Below are 14,256 nucleotides of genomic sequence, written 5' to 3'. Positions count from 1 at the left end.
ATGCTCATCCTATGTTAACACGTTCTAAGACAGGTCATTCGAAGCCCAAGGTTCTTGTGTCTGTTTTACCACCAAGGCAGCCTAAAAGTGTTACTGAAGCAAAGCAATTTCGTGAATGGCGTGAAGCTATGGAATCTGAACTCAATTCTCTGTTACAACTTGGTACTTGGGAGTTAACTGAACTGCCGAAGGATGCAAATGTCGTGGGTTGTAAATGGGTATTCCGGGTTAAAGAGAATGCGGATGGGTCTATTGCACGATACAAGGCGCGTTTGGTTGCAAAAGGTTTCCATCAACGTCCGGGTGAAGATTATGCTGAAACTTTTTCACCGGTCGTCAAACCCACGACTATTCGCACAGTGCTTAGTATTGCAGTTTCAAACAAGTGGACAGTCACTCAATATGATGTTTCAAATGCATTTCTCCATGGCAAACTTAATGAGACTGTTTATATGATGCAATCACCAGGTTATGTTGATGCTTCACAACCTAATTCAGTTTGTCGGCTACATCGCTCTTTGTATGGCTTAAAACAGGCACCTCGCCAATGGAATCATTGCTTACGTGATGCGTTGAAGGATTGTGGTTTTTACCAATCTAAGCTTGATCATTCCTTATTTATTCTTAAGCAGGGTTCTTCTGTTTTGTATTGTTTAGTATATGTTGATGACCTCCTTTTAACAGGGAATGATTCTGGGCTTCTTCAAAATGTAGAGAAGAGACTTCAGGCCAAATTTTTGCTCAACAGTTTAGGACCTCTACATTATTTTCTTGGGATTCAGGCAACATGGCAGCATGGCAATCTTTTTCTGTTTCAGACAAAGTATATCAAAGATTTGCTCCATCGAGTGAAAATGACTGAAGCCAAACAAGTTTCCACACCAGCTACAGTTTCGAAAATAGAGGCTACATCAGCAACTACTGCATTGTCTGATATAACACTTTATCGAAGTACAATTGGGAGTTTGCAGTACTTGTCTTTTACACGGCCAGAAATCGCATTCTCAGTTAATCGATTAGCACAGTTTATGCATTCTCCCTCTGAACTAAATTGGCAAGAGGTCAAACGTATACTTCGATATTTGAAGGGAACTTCTGATTATGGGTTAATTCTGCGGCCGACTACATTAAATCAGTTGCATGCTTATAGTGATGCTGACTGGGCCGGGTCAGTTGAAGATAGAAAATCTACCACGGGATATGCTATTTATTTGGGTCGCAACTTAATTTCGTGGAGCTCAAGAAAACAAAAGAGTGTATCTCGGTCGTCCACTGAAGCGGAGTATCGAGCAATTGCTAATACTACATCAGAAATTCTGTGGATTCGAAATTTGCTCCACGAGCTTGGTCTTTCTGTGCAAACACCGAGTCTTTGGTGTGATAATATGGGAGCTACATCTTTGACTGTCAATCCCGTTCATCATAGTCGAATGAAACATGTCCAGATTGATGTTCATTTTGTTCGTGATAGAGTAGCCAACAAAGAGTTACAGGTTCGTTATCTATCCACAAAAGACCAAATTGCAGATATTTTAACGAAACCTTTAGCTAAAGGCCGGTTTTTATTATTACGGGACAAGTTGACTATCGTTCCACATCGATAGATCAACTTGCGGGGGCATGTTAGATGATAAGGCCTTATTATTTGTTGTATTTGTAATTCTATTAGCTGTATATTTATCTTAGACTTAGAGTTAAAGTCAAACACTGTAAACACTGCATATAATTACCTATTCAGCTAATGAGAAAATTAGCCTCTTCACCAAAACTGTATATGCTTATTTTCTCATTAGCTGAATAGGTAATTAGTTCCCTTCTGATTATAGGCTTATTTTCACTGCATATAATTAGCCATTGCAAGTGAAGCTTCATCATGTTTATAAAAAGTAAATTGTATTGTAAATAAAATGGTAAATTTGGATGTGGTCTCCTTAATAGTGGCGGATGCAGAAATTTAGTTTAGGGACTCAATTTTTTTGGTTTAGAGGAGTATCTCCCAGACTACTCTGTCTGTGCAGCTAGATTATTATCAATGTCCTTGCTGAGAATTCACATGACTTCTGGTGGAGGAGAGTCCAGAACTTGTAAACCCTTGGCATTGTGGGTAGCCAATTTTGCGAGGAAGTCTGCACCTTGGTTAGCTCTATGAAAAGTATGGCTGAGGTTTGTATCCCAATCTGGTTTCATAAGATACTGGATCTGTGCGACCAGCTTCTTGTATTCTGTCGGGATTGCACATCTTCTATTAATCATATCAACTGCCATCCTACAGTCACTCCCAATCATCAACTTCCTTATTTCCATCTGCGAGGCTAAAAGTATGCCAATAAGGATAGCTCTACGTTCAGCTTCCAAAATGGACGTCACACCAAAGACATCTACAAAGCCCTTAATCCACTTTCTGCCCTTATCCCGAAAGAGACTCTCAAACGCAAGGTCTCTGACATCATCTTTAGCACCATCAATATTCAGTTTGATATAATATGAATCTGGCTGCGCCAGCCCACATCTTGACTGCCATAGTCTGTTGCATTCTCTTGCCTACTAACTTCATTCCACACTTGCACCATTTCTCTAGCTTGGCGAATAGCTTCACTATAATAGTGTCAACACTCTCTACATAATTTATGAAAATGAGATTGTTTCTTCTTTTCCATAATAATATTACTGAAAATGCCACTCCAATTGGTATTCTCAGTATCTCTTAGAAAATGATACTTTATAATATTTTTTAAAACAAATATTATTTTTTGTAAATTATTTTGATTTCACTTTCAAAATTATTTTTTAATAATTGTCCCAAAAATATTGGTACTAACCATAAATTTTACTTTAACTTTAAGAATTAAAATGTACTTTACTTTAATTAAAAATTAATTTTAATTGAATATTCAGCCACACACCGCCATTTATCATATTGCTAGAGGGGAAAAGCTTTAATTTGTTAACCCACCTGAAACTGTAGAGGACCACAAAATTAATTTTTGTAGCTAGCCAAGATTTAAAAGGGCTTTGAGGGATTTGATACATCATTGTTCAAATATAAGTAAAAACAAAATATGAATATAATAGCACCCTAGCTATTTGGGCAATCAAGTATTGTTATTCAGCAGTTTTAGATGTATTTAGAATAATTCATTAAACATTGATATGATAATTTCCTACTAGAAAACTCGACATCTTCATTAGTGGGTTAATAATTTTTTTTAAAAAAAATTAAATTTACTATTTTAAAATATAAATAAAATTATAAAATATAAATTTTTTCATCATTGGTGGGATAATTCAATAATAATATGATATTTCTGTCTGTAGATTAATAAGTGTGTTGTAAATTGTAAAGTATTATAAATTATAAAAAAAGTATTATTTAATAGAAAAGTAATTAGTCAATTTTTTAATTTTAAAAATATATTAAAATATTTTTAACATTTTAAAAAATTTACTCTTAATCATTTTATTAATTTTACTATTTAATTTCTATAGTTTTAAAAAAATTTATTAATTAATTTTTAAAATTTTTAAAAAAATTTATTAATTTATTTATTTTATTAATAATATTTTAGATTTTTTTTACTAATGATTAAAATTAATGAAAAAATTAACTAATAAAATTTTTAAAATGTTATAAACTTTTTAATATATTTTTTAAAATTTAAAAATTAATTAATAAATATTTTTATATTATAAAAACTAAATAATAATTTATTTTAAATTATAAATTTTTTTTAATAATTATCTTCATAAAAATTTTTTTTCCACTTTTCCATAATAATTTATCATTAATTTTCTGCTAATATTTTTTAAGAAAAAGATACGAACTCCGGCATTTTCGGTAGTTCATCCTGATTTTGAACGGCATTCATCACTGCCGTTGGATGTGAGTAAAATTTGGCGGTCATAATCATACTCCTAGGCGAATTAGGATACAAACTACAAAATCTTTTATAAAAGGGAAAGCTGCAATTTGACAAAATTATTCCCGCCTTCAAAACCACCACATCAGGCTCCCAAATCCCTTTCATTCTCATCCACAATCCAAAACCCTAACCCCAATCCTGATTCACCATGCTCGTGTCTCCAGGTCACTCACCTCGCCACCTATCTCCAAATCCTCAAAATGCTCTCAAAATCTCCAATGCATCATCAATCAGTACACCTGCAAACCCTAGGAAGTGCCCTGCTGTTCTCGATGAGGATATGTATGTTGCCGCGATCGAGAAAATCATCGAACGCGACTTCTTCCCCGACCTAGCAAAACTCCGTGATCGGCTTGATTGGCTTGAAGCGGTAAAAACTGGCGATCCTATCCAAATACGAGATGCACAGTTGAAGATCATTGAGCGACGCATCGAAAGAGTCAATAATTCCACTGCTGATGGGAATACTCAAACCAGAAGCCAAAAACAGACTCCATGTTCTACTTTTATGCGTAATTTCACTCCCTTCGATGAATTTGATAACAAAACGGCTAGTGCTGCAAATATGGAGTTTTCTGGTAATGAAGAGTCTGGTGAACATGAAGTTGCTGTTGATGATTCAATGAGTTTAGACGATTTCTTTAGGAGGTATACGAGCGAGGATAATGATAGTTTTTCAAAAATATTGGAGAAAGAGAATAGGAAGAGAAAAGAGAGATATGGGCACTTGTTAGAAGGTGAGAAGCTGGATGAAAAATTGAGTGGGGATGCGAAGAGGAATAGGATTACAGATGGTTATGGGACATCTGATCAACCACCAAGTACATTGGAAGGGTGGAATTATACTGCCAAGAATTTGTTGATGTATGGCCCCTCTGAAAGGAGTGAGGCTCCTTTGACAGAAGAAGAACGGGCTGTTAGATTGAAGGGTTTGACAAAAGAGATTAATAGGTCAAACACTCGGTTCCATGGTAAAATGTTGGATTCGAGGCCAGATGATGATGGAACTTTGGAGGTGCTCTACACACCAATAGTGGGGGCTACCCCTCTTCCTGTCTTGGACAGAGATGAGGATAAAGCAAAGAAGTACGATTTGGAAGATTTGAGGAAGACACCAAACATGTTTTACGTGGAATCAGGGCAGAAGGCAGAAAATGGATATAGTTTTGTGAGGACACCTTCACCAGCTCCAGGAGTCGATGAATCACCATTTATCACATGGGGTGAGATAGAGGGAACACCATTGAGGTTGGAGCCTGAAGACACACCAATTGATGTTGGTGGCAGTAGCGATGGGCCACATTTTAAAATCCCAAATCTACCTGCACGAGACATGAAGGCCCACTCATTGTCAAGGGAGGTTGCAAGAAAGTTGAGGGAGAGGTCCAAAATGTTTCAAAAACCACCATTACCTTCTCCAGCAAGCGGGGGCAGTGCAAGTCCAAGTGTTCGCATACTTTCTCCAGCTGCACAGAAGTTTATGAGGGATGCAATTTCCAAATGTTCATCTTCTATTGATCTATCCCTTCGTGCTAGTTACAGAAGAGGGAGTCCTGGTATTGGTACTCCAAAGAGTGGAAGGAGTGTGTCGAGGTTTGGAAGAGATGGAAGCATGAGTTTCGGGTCACCATCTGTAAGAGAGGATTTTAATCCTCTTTGATAAAAATGTACTTTTCTTGGATAGTTTCATAATGGAAATTATTTTTGTTATCACATAGTTACCAATCAACTAAGCCTTTTTTTTTTTAAAAGGATGTGTGATCATTTTCCACTGTTTATATTGTTGGTGAGCAAAATGAAAATGACAGACTAGAAAAAAGATTGATATTGCTTTGAATGAGTACCCAAGTAATGTTCATAACTCTCTCTCTCTTATTGACACAGCCACAAACTCAGACACTCGTTGGGATCATAAGTTTTAGAATTTCAGGTTTAGTAAGCCCTTTGGTGAGACATTGTCAATTTGAATCCTGAGCTTTTGCTGGAAGAGTTAATTTAAATATCCAAGAGAATTTAGAATTATTTGTGTGAAAGTTATATTTCATAAGCGTGTGGGATGGTTAGTGATGTGCCTTATGTTCTGGCTTGATGGCAACTGTGCAGCTTATGGTTGTCAATTTTACGAGTATCCTGGAGTAACTTTCTGAGTACTTTGTCTAATGCCCATCAAATGGCTTCATGATTTAATTTTTATTTGTTCTGCATGTTCTACACGAGTCCAATTGTTCCACTGAGTTTCATGATGACATGATGAAAAATCTCTTTCTTTGGATGAAGCAAAATTGTTTATGATTATCTTCTAGTTGAATAACCAATCAATTTCTCATCCTATGCTTAGATAACTTTGAAGGTTTTAAAAATGGGTTAGCAAAAATGTCTGCTTTTAGTTTGGAAAACCAAAGGTAATATTATTTTTGAATGGCTAAATTTGTGAAAAATAAGCCCCATCTTATGTTGACGTAAGTTATACTCTTGTCTTGTAATTTTTGTCCATTTTTCTTTTTTTGTTTATCTTAAAATTATTGTCCACTTTATTATAATAATAGATAAATTGACTATTATAACTCTAAATTGTATGAAAAATAAAGTGGATAAAAATTATGGAACGGAAGAAGTATATTTTTTTAAAATCCTTTTTTAGGCTGATTCAAACCATTAACCATACGTGAAATAGGAAGAGTTATATTTTCTTCAATTTGTTTTTTTCCATGATGCATTTGTTAGAATTTTTGCGTATAGCTTGGGATCCATTCATCATGGGAAGTAAGAGTCATTTGTCAGTATATTGAAATATCTTACGTTCAGAGGACTCCTTATAAGCTTCCCTTTTTTCCCTATCAGTTTATTGAGAGTAGTCCTTTGTCCCCCCTTCCTGGGTGTTACTATGGGAGGTTTACTATTCTAGTGATCTTGTCAGCAAAATGTAAGAAAGCTTATCTGCATTACACACATTGCTACACTTGTTGGTAATAGCTCAATATGCATGTATTTACTGTGCGTAAGAATTTTCAACTGTCAAATTAAATGAGCTGCAGTTTCATTCATCCAGTTGTCTAAAACTCATGTGCACAGTAAACAGTTGTGCACTGAATCTTTCCTGTTCTCATTTTGGTTGTCCTAGCCTTTTGTAATGTGATCCACAGGCATCTACCTTGGTGTTGAAGAAGAGAGAGAGAGAGACTTTTCTTTATTAGTCCTGATGACCAAAGAGCAGCCCATGCTAAGGTCCAGATATTCGTAATTTAAGCAACATCACATTTTGTGTTCCTGATGAAAAAGGGCACTTCGTGATGCAGACAATCTGTGAAGCAGCATTGCATCCAGTAGTTAGCATCTCATTAGCTGGCCGATATTGGAGACTCAATGTTTTTTTATTATGGCGCGAGTAGGTGGTAATCTCCTTTTAATGAAAGAGACTTGTGTAACCTGTGAACTCTCCTGGTTCCATGTTTCTGACTCAGTTCTTTCAAAGCTCGGATAACAGCTAGGCGTATCAACCAAAACACAAGCATCTTATGTGCATGCTCGCCAGACTCTAGATTGTGCAAATCTAGGACTTCAGGGGTTAGAGGTCAGGATTGGTGGCTTCAAAGACTGCCATGCTTTGCTCATAAAAATCTGAACCGTCGAGAGAAGTTGGCATTTGATGACTTCACAAGCTTCACATTTTGCTGGTGAAGTAAATATTGCCAATTTTCAAAAATTACAATTAATCGTGTATAAATAAATAACCCATGTATTCATTGGATAAAGCTTAAAAAATTATATAAATTGTAGGATTTAAATGGATATGAAGTTGAGTCATTAAATAAAAGCTCTTGAAAAAATTTGCCCAAAGGCAGGGGAGATGAAAGCCTCACTAAAAAGATCTTCATGGCTGAGTTATATTTGAAAATTTAATAAATTTTATTAGAAAAATAGTTTTTGAAATTTTAAAAAATTTCATATTTTCAGTTAACTTGCGATTTAAGAAAAAAAGTGATTAGACCTAGTTTTGAGATGATCTTTTCCATTTCTCAGAAATCAGTAATTTGTTTTTTTGTAAAAAATAATTTGATGGTATTTTCTCAGTCTAAAATATATATTTTTTTAAAAAAATTATATTCCTTAAAATATACATAATTTTCTACTTAAGCTAAAAAATAATTTTTATTAATCAATTTTTTTAAATGATTTAAAAATTAAAAAATATAAAATTTATTTTCTGTAAAATAAATGAAATTTTAATCTAAAAACTTTATATGGTTCATTAGTAAAATATTATTAATTTAAATTTAAATATAAAACTTAGTTATGATTTTAATTTATATATTATTTATTTAAGACTACTCAAAATTTTAAAATTTTTTTTGATCATGAATAAAAAATTTTAATTTTTAAATTTATTTTAATTATAATAATATTTTAAATTAATTTTTATCATATTTAAATTAAATTAAATTATTATTTTTATCATATAAATAACTTAATTAACTTGAATTAAATTTTAATTAAAACCTTACAATTTTAGTTACTTAAAATTTTCAATTAAAATTTTTATTTAAATAAAAGAGAATTAATTATTTTAATTATATAATTTAAAAGTTTTATATAATTAAAAATTAAGAATTTTAATTAAATTATTTATTTGATAAAAATAATAATATGTAACGTATTGTTTAAATTAATTTTTAAATTAATTTAAATTTAATTAAAATTAATTTAAAAAATTGATATAATTATAATAAATTTACAAATTAAAATTTTTATGTAAAATTAAAAATTTTAATTATAAATATAAAAAATCGGAAAATGTGTGGTTCCGTGTCAAAATTTCTCACGAGACAAGCTACTTTTTGCATACTTGGTGATGCCCGTGTCCACTGGCACTGTACACACTCTCCCAGAATCTTCCACTTTGTAACACGTGAAAAAAACGTCATCAATCACCCGTTTGACCTTTCACAAAAAGCCCGTTTGACCCAGAAAATGAAAACCGGAAACGATGTCGTTCCAAACCTGATACCCGCCTAAACCGTTATGAGTCGAGTACTATAAATGTCGGCCGTGATGCCATCTTCTCCGATTAACTCCCTCAAGGATTCCAGCCTCGCTCGCACAGTTTCAAGCTTTTTTGTTTACCTCTTTCTTGCATCCTCACAGTTCGATCTCTTCCTTCATCTCTCAATCTCTTCTCCAATCGGTGCTTCTGAAAAGCTTCAACTTGGAAATTTTGAATTCCCAAGGTAAGTAAAGTCTATATGTATAGTTATGTGATGTGAGGATATGAATGAACTGTTTTTGTAGACTCGTATGAGGATTTAAATTCTGTAACCATAATTTTGGATTTGGTTTTGCTTGGAGCTCCGATTTCCGAAATTTCATCATCAAAATTCAAAACTGTGTTTGCTTGAGTTTTACGTTTTGATCTTTCTCCTATTAGTACTTGAGACCGAGTTTTTATCTCCAACGGATCTTTTAATCTCTTCGAGCTTTGAAATGAATAATATTAAAAATACCCTTCTTACTGCTTTGTTGATTACATTTCATAATTCTTAAAACGACTGTGATGAGATTTTGCTGCTATGTGTTCTTCAGTCCATTGTTGTAATTCAAAAGGAAAAAAAAATATGCGAAAACCTGGTGAGGAATTTAAGATCAGTTAGCACTTAGGCCTTTCGATTAGGGATTTGATTTTAAAATCTGGTTTACCAGTTCTGGTTTTCTCCCTCTTCTTCATCATTTCATGCGTCAGCCTCTCCTGGTTTTGATACTTTTTTGTTTTCCCCTTTGCTATACGTGTGAGTTTCACTTCATATGAAAAAAAAGGCAAAATAATAATAAATAGTTTTTACTTTTCATTAGAAAAGCCTTGCCTTTTCCTTTTTTGCTTTCAAAAGAGCGAAAATAACAAACAGCAAGCAAACCAAACAAAGCTGTAGATTATTCTTTCTAAATTTTCTTTTGATAATTCTATTGAATTCTTTACTTCTACTGAAGTATTTTAGGATCCTAATTGAGCTTTCGTCCCTTTTTTGGTCTGTTATGTTTAAATTGAATCTATATGTGTTGATTTTGCAAGGGCCTGTATATGTTTGAATATTGCAAGTGAGCTTCATATTAAGTCATGGTTTGGCTAATTTTGAGTTTTTTTAGAATGAAATTTGCCTTGTTGAGTTGGAGTAATACAAATCATAAGTTTTGAATTTTATTGCAATTTGGCATTTGTTTGGGTTGATTAATATTATCGTAATCATAATTAGGTTGCCTTCCTTATTGACAATGACTCTGGTTAGACACTTTCAATCCTATGGATAGAAAATATCCATTTTGAGCGACGACTAATTGCCCCTGAAGTACATAGTTATCATGTTAGTGAAAATTGTTATACTAAATAGATCTTTTTCTGTTGGTTACTGCATTAACCAGATGAAAAATTTGACCAGTAGGCATAGATCATTCTTTGACCATAACCATAGAGATTTATTTCCAATATATGTGTGTAAATTTCTATTAATACAATGTGAACCATTTGAATGTATTGCAACAGCAGCCAATACTATGGAGCTTTTTTTTCAAATTATACTAAAACACAAAAATAAATTGTAAATCCAGCAAACCCAAAAATATTTTTAGAATTCATGCTGTTTGAAAACTTGGTCAACAGTATGAACTAAGTAATTGTAATTTCAATGTACTTAGCTTTTAGCTTTTTTCAAACAGTTCGATCAATGAAATGAAACCTTCTAATTTTTTAGAATAAAATAAAGTTAATATTAAATAATTATTTTTTAATAATTAAGTTTAATTTAAAAAATATAAAATAAAATTTATTCATATTTAAAAAAATATACTGGCGTTGAAAAAAAAGTAGATTCTAAGTAATTTTGTTCTCAAATCTCTCTCACAATATTTCTTTTTCTTTTGTAAAATTTCTTTTTTTCTAACAATATTTCTCTCCATTCAAAAACAAATGAATAAAATTTTTAAAAAATATTTTGACAATTAATTTTCAAACAATTTTGCTGAATAAATAGTCTAGAGCCCCAAGGAAATGTGACCGTTGGAGCTTTTTCTTGATACATGTTCGGCAGAATTCTTAAATTATGTTCGGCACTTTATATCACGTTCAGTACTTAAAGCGCCTAACATTAAATGCTAATCATACACCTTGTCCGTATGCCACCTAAGCTCCTGTATGCCATCTAAATTCCTGTGCATTGATGTGGCACACCGTTTATTTGTTTTACACTTTGAAAATAAAGATATCAAATTTCTGTCAAAATAACTATTAAAATGTCAAACAATGTCAAACATGTTTTTTTGTTTTTTTAATACCACGACTATAATAAACATGTTTGATAATTATGATTTGAAATTTATTTATATTTTTTTAAATTTGCATGATTTAAAAAAAAAGCTCTCTTGAATTTTGATGTCTCTCGAAGATTGCATGGCCATGTCAATCTTTTCTCATATAGAGTTTCTATTTGCCTCGATATTTGAAGATGCCGGCTGCGAGACCCAACACATCAGACAGAGATGGTGAACCATTTGTTGAAGTTGACCCTACTGGACGGTTTGGCCGATATGATGATCTGCTTGGAGCTGGTGCAGTTAAAAAGGTTTATCGGGCATTTGATCAAGAGGAAGGTATAGAGGTGGCATGGAATCAGGTGCGGTTGAGGAATTTTATGGAAGATCCAATACTCATCAATAGGCTTCAGTCTGAGGTTAAGCTGTTGAGATCATTAAAGAACAAGTATATCATTGTTTGCTACAGTGTTTGGTTGGATGAAGACAAAGGAAAACTAAATTTTATCACTGAGGTGTGTACATCTGGAAATCTACGAAATTACAGGAAGAAGCATCGCCATGTTTCCTTGAAAGCCTTGAAGAAATGGTCAAAACAGGTACTCGAAGGGTTAGAGTATCTCCATACACACGACCCATGCATCATTCACAGAGATCTCAATTGTAGCAACATCTTCGTTAATGGGAACATTGGCCAGGTAACCACAATTGACTTCTCTTTTAGTTTTAGTAATTTTATTGTAATCTTTACGCTTAAGCATTACGAATTCTCCATAACAGGTGAAAATTGGGGACCTTGGCTTTGCGACAATGGTGGGGAAGAGCCATGCAGCGCATTCAGTGATTGGCACACCAGAGTACATGGCACCAGAGCTGTACGAGGAGGATTACACTGAGTTGGCGGACATATACTCATTTGGAATGTGCTTGCTAGAGATGGTTACAACAGAGATACCCTACAGTGAATGTGACAGTGTGGTCAAGATATACAAGAAGGTGACAAGTGGAGTGAAGCCTCAAGCCTTGAACAAGATAGCAAATCCAGAAGTGAAGGTTTTTATTGAGAAGTGCATAGCTGAGCCAAAGGCTAGACCTTCGGCCTCTGAGCTTCTCAAGGATCCTTTCTTTTTTGAACTCAATAATGATGATGAGTCGGAGAGCTCAGATGCTTATGCTTGAAGATCTGTGACGTTTCTTTGAATCAATGCTACCCGATAGTTAGGTTTGTATTGATGGAAGTATAAACCTAAAAAAATACTACCCCACAAGCTTTGTTATATCTAAAATTTTAAAACCCTGACAGAAAATAACTTTGGAAATCTCCAACCTAGTTGTCCTGCACCTGTATCTCATTGAGACTTTTAATTCTGATATTCGCCTTCCTTTACTAAAAATGAAAAAAAAAAAAAGATCATTTGTAGTCAAATTTTTACATTCTTTTTCAATTTTAGTTAATTTTTTTTTTAACAATTTTAGCTAAAGATCAATTGGAGTTAAAATTTAATTATACATTATAATGAGTCAAAAAAAATATTATTTTAATATGTATACCACATAAATTATAAATTTTAGTTAAAATTAATTTTTTTTTATCAATTTTAACTAAAAATAAAAAAAAAATTGTAATAGAAAATCATCAGGTAATGTAGAAATAATCTTTTAATGCAGACTCTGATCGAAACAACTATCTTATCATGTAAAAAAATATATTTTTTTAATATTGCGTTTACTTGAATATAGTTTGATATAATAAATTTAACAATTTACACTAATTTTACATAAAAAAAATAAGACAAATATTTTATTACTGTACTACAATAAATTTTTTCTTTTCACTCTAAATTAAAATTAAAAAAATTTTATAAATCACTTTTATAAATAAGCTCTTTATTCTAAATGGACTACCTCCAGAGATTAGAAATAAGTCTCTTGTTACAAGTTGTTTTAGTTAAAAAGCAACTCTTATCTCATTTTTATCCACTATTAAGCTATGTTTAACTTGTAAACAAGTGTTTTTTAATTTTGGACTAAGTTGTTGCCAATTTTTTATACTGTAGTCCTATCAGAATAATTGAATTGAATTATTTTTATTTTAATAAATTACTGAATGAACATGGTTTTGATTAACACGAGTATAAAAATTTTAATTAAAATTAAAAAATAATAGTTAGAATTGTGAAATTAAATTGCGTAAAATATAAAATTTATTTTTAATAAGGTAAATCTTATAACTTTTAAATTATATTTTTATTGACTCAACATGTCATATAAATATGTCAGCAGCATTTGATGATATTTATTACTATTCTGATACAAATTGAATTATAAAATTGAAAATATAAATTGAATTATAAATTTTGAAGTGAAAATGAGTGGAATCATAAAATATTTTTTTGTACTTTTCTTTAAAATTAATAACCTAAATAGTTAGGAAATCGTGAAAGAATAGGGAGAAACAATATGCATACCAGAAAGCCAACAATGATGAGAGCACTAGCAAGAGGCAATGACAAGAGCACCGGTGAGAGGCAATGACAATGACTGAAAGTTTGAGGGAAGACGAGATTGAATTCTCCACACAAACAGAAAGGTAAAATAATAGGGTTGAGAGAGTGTGGTGCGGTTAAGATTCTCTTATGCTTATTCTATTGCCTCTTATTAGAGGCGTTTATTTTTTTTCTACCTTTAGAAAACTGAAGTATCAAGGATAATTTAGTAATAAGAGGCATATTTCAAGTCTGCCCCGACCCAAGTGCCGGAAATGACCCAGTTTTTTGTAGTGTTTGTCTAACTTCAGAGTTACAAAATGCTAGTATTTAAAAGTCCAATCTACTCTGCCTAGGTTTATAATAACCTACTTTAGAGACTTCTCCACAGCATTTTTCTCTACACTTTCTAGCTATGTTATTATAAGTCCCTTTTTATTATTTAAAATTACACATCTCTCTAATTTGAAATTTCAATTTGAATAAAATTGAAAAAAATAAAATAAAATTTGGACAATAATATTAACTTTAAAATTTTAGATTAAATTTGCAACCAT

At 32.4% G+C, this 14,256-nt stretch overlaps 3 protein-coding genes across 3 annotated transcripts; 2 read left to right on the top strand and 1 right to left on the bottom strand.

Annotated features, from left to right (window-relative positions):
• Window positions 1-2,049: 2,049 nt before the first annotated feature.
• LOC110628445 lies at window positions 2,050-2,909 on the bottom strand. Its single transcript, XM_021775097.2, has 2 exons — window positions 2,904-2,909; window positions 2,050-2,493 (listed from the first exon to the last, which is right to left on the bottom strand). Exons 1-2 carry the CDS (start codon window positions 2,907-2,909, stop codon window positions 2,050-2,052), a joined length of 450 nt encoding a protein of 149 aa, XP_021630789.2.
• A 1,002-nt stretch (window positions 2,910-3,911) lies between these two features.
• LOC110628446 (splicing factor ESS-2 homolog) lies at window positions 3,912-5,643 on the top strand. Its single transcript, XM_021775099.2, has one exon. It carries the CDS (start codon window positions 4,069-4,071, stop codon window positions 5,578-5,580), a length of 1,512 nt encoding a protein of 503 aa, XP_021630791.2. The 5' UTR covers window positions 3,912-4,068; the 3' UTR covers window positions 5,581-5,643.
• Window positions 5,644-8,974: 3,331 nt separating this feature from the next.
• On the top strand, window positions 8,975-12,639 carry LOC110627489 (probable serine/threonine-protein kinase WNK11). Its single transcript, XM_021773823.2, has 3 exons — window positions 8,975-9,145; window positions 11,408-11,911; window positions 11,994-12,639. Exons 2-3 carry the CDS (start codon window positions 11,408-11,410, stop codon window positions 12,390-12,392), a joined length of 903 nt encoding a protein of 300 aa, XP_021629515.1. The 5' UTR covers window positions 8,975-9,145; the 3' UTR covers window positions 12,393-12,639.
• Window positions 12,640-14,256: the final 1,617 nt, after the last annotated feature.

The sequence above is a fragment of the Manihot esculenta genome, chromosome 12 (assembly GCF_001659605.2).
Source record: "Manihot esculenta cultivar AM560-2 chromosome 12, M.esculenta_v8, whole genome shotgun sequence".
Taxonomy (NCBI): Eukaryota; Viridiplantae; Streptophyta; class Magnoliopsida; order Malpighiales; family Euphorbiaceae; genus Manihot; species Manihot esculenta.
Note: the sequence above shows the minus strand (reverse complement) of the source record. Positions and strands in the feature narration are given on the sequence as shown.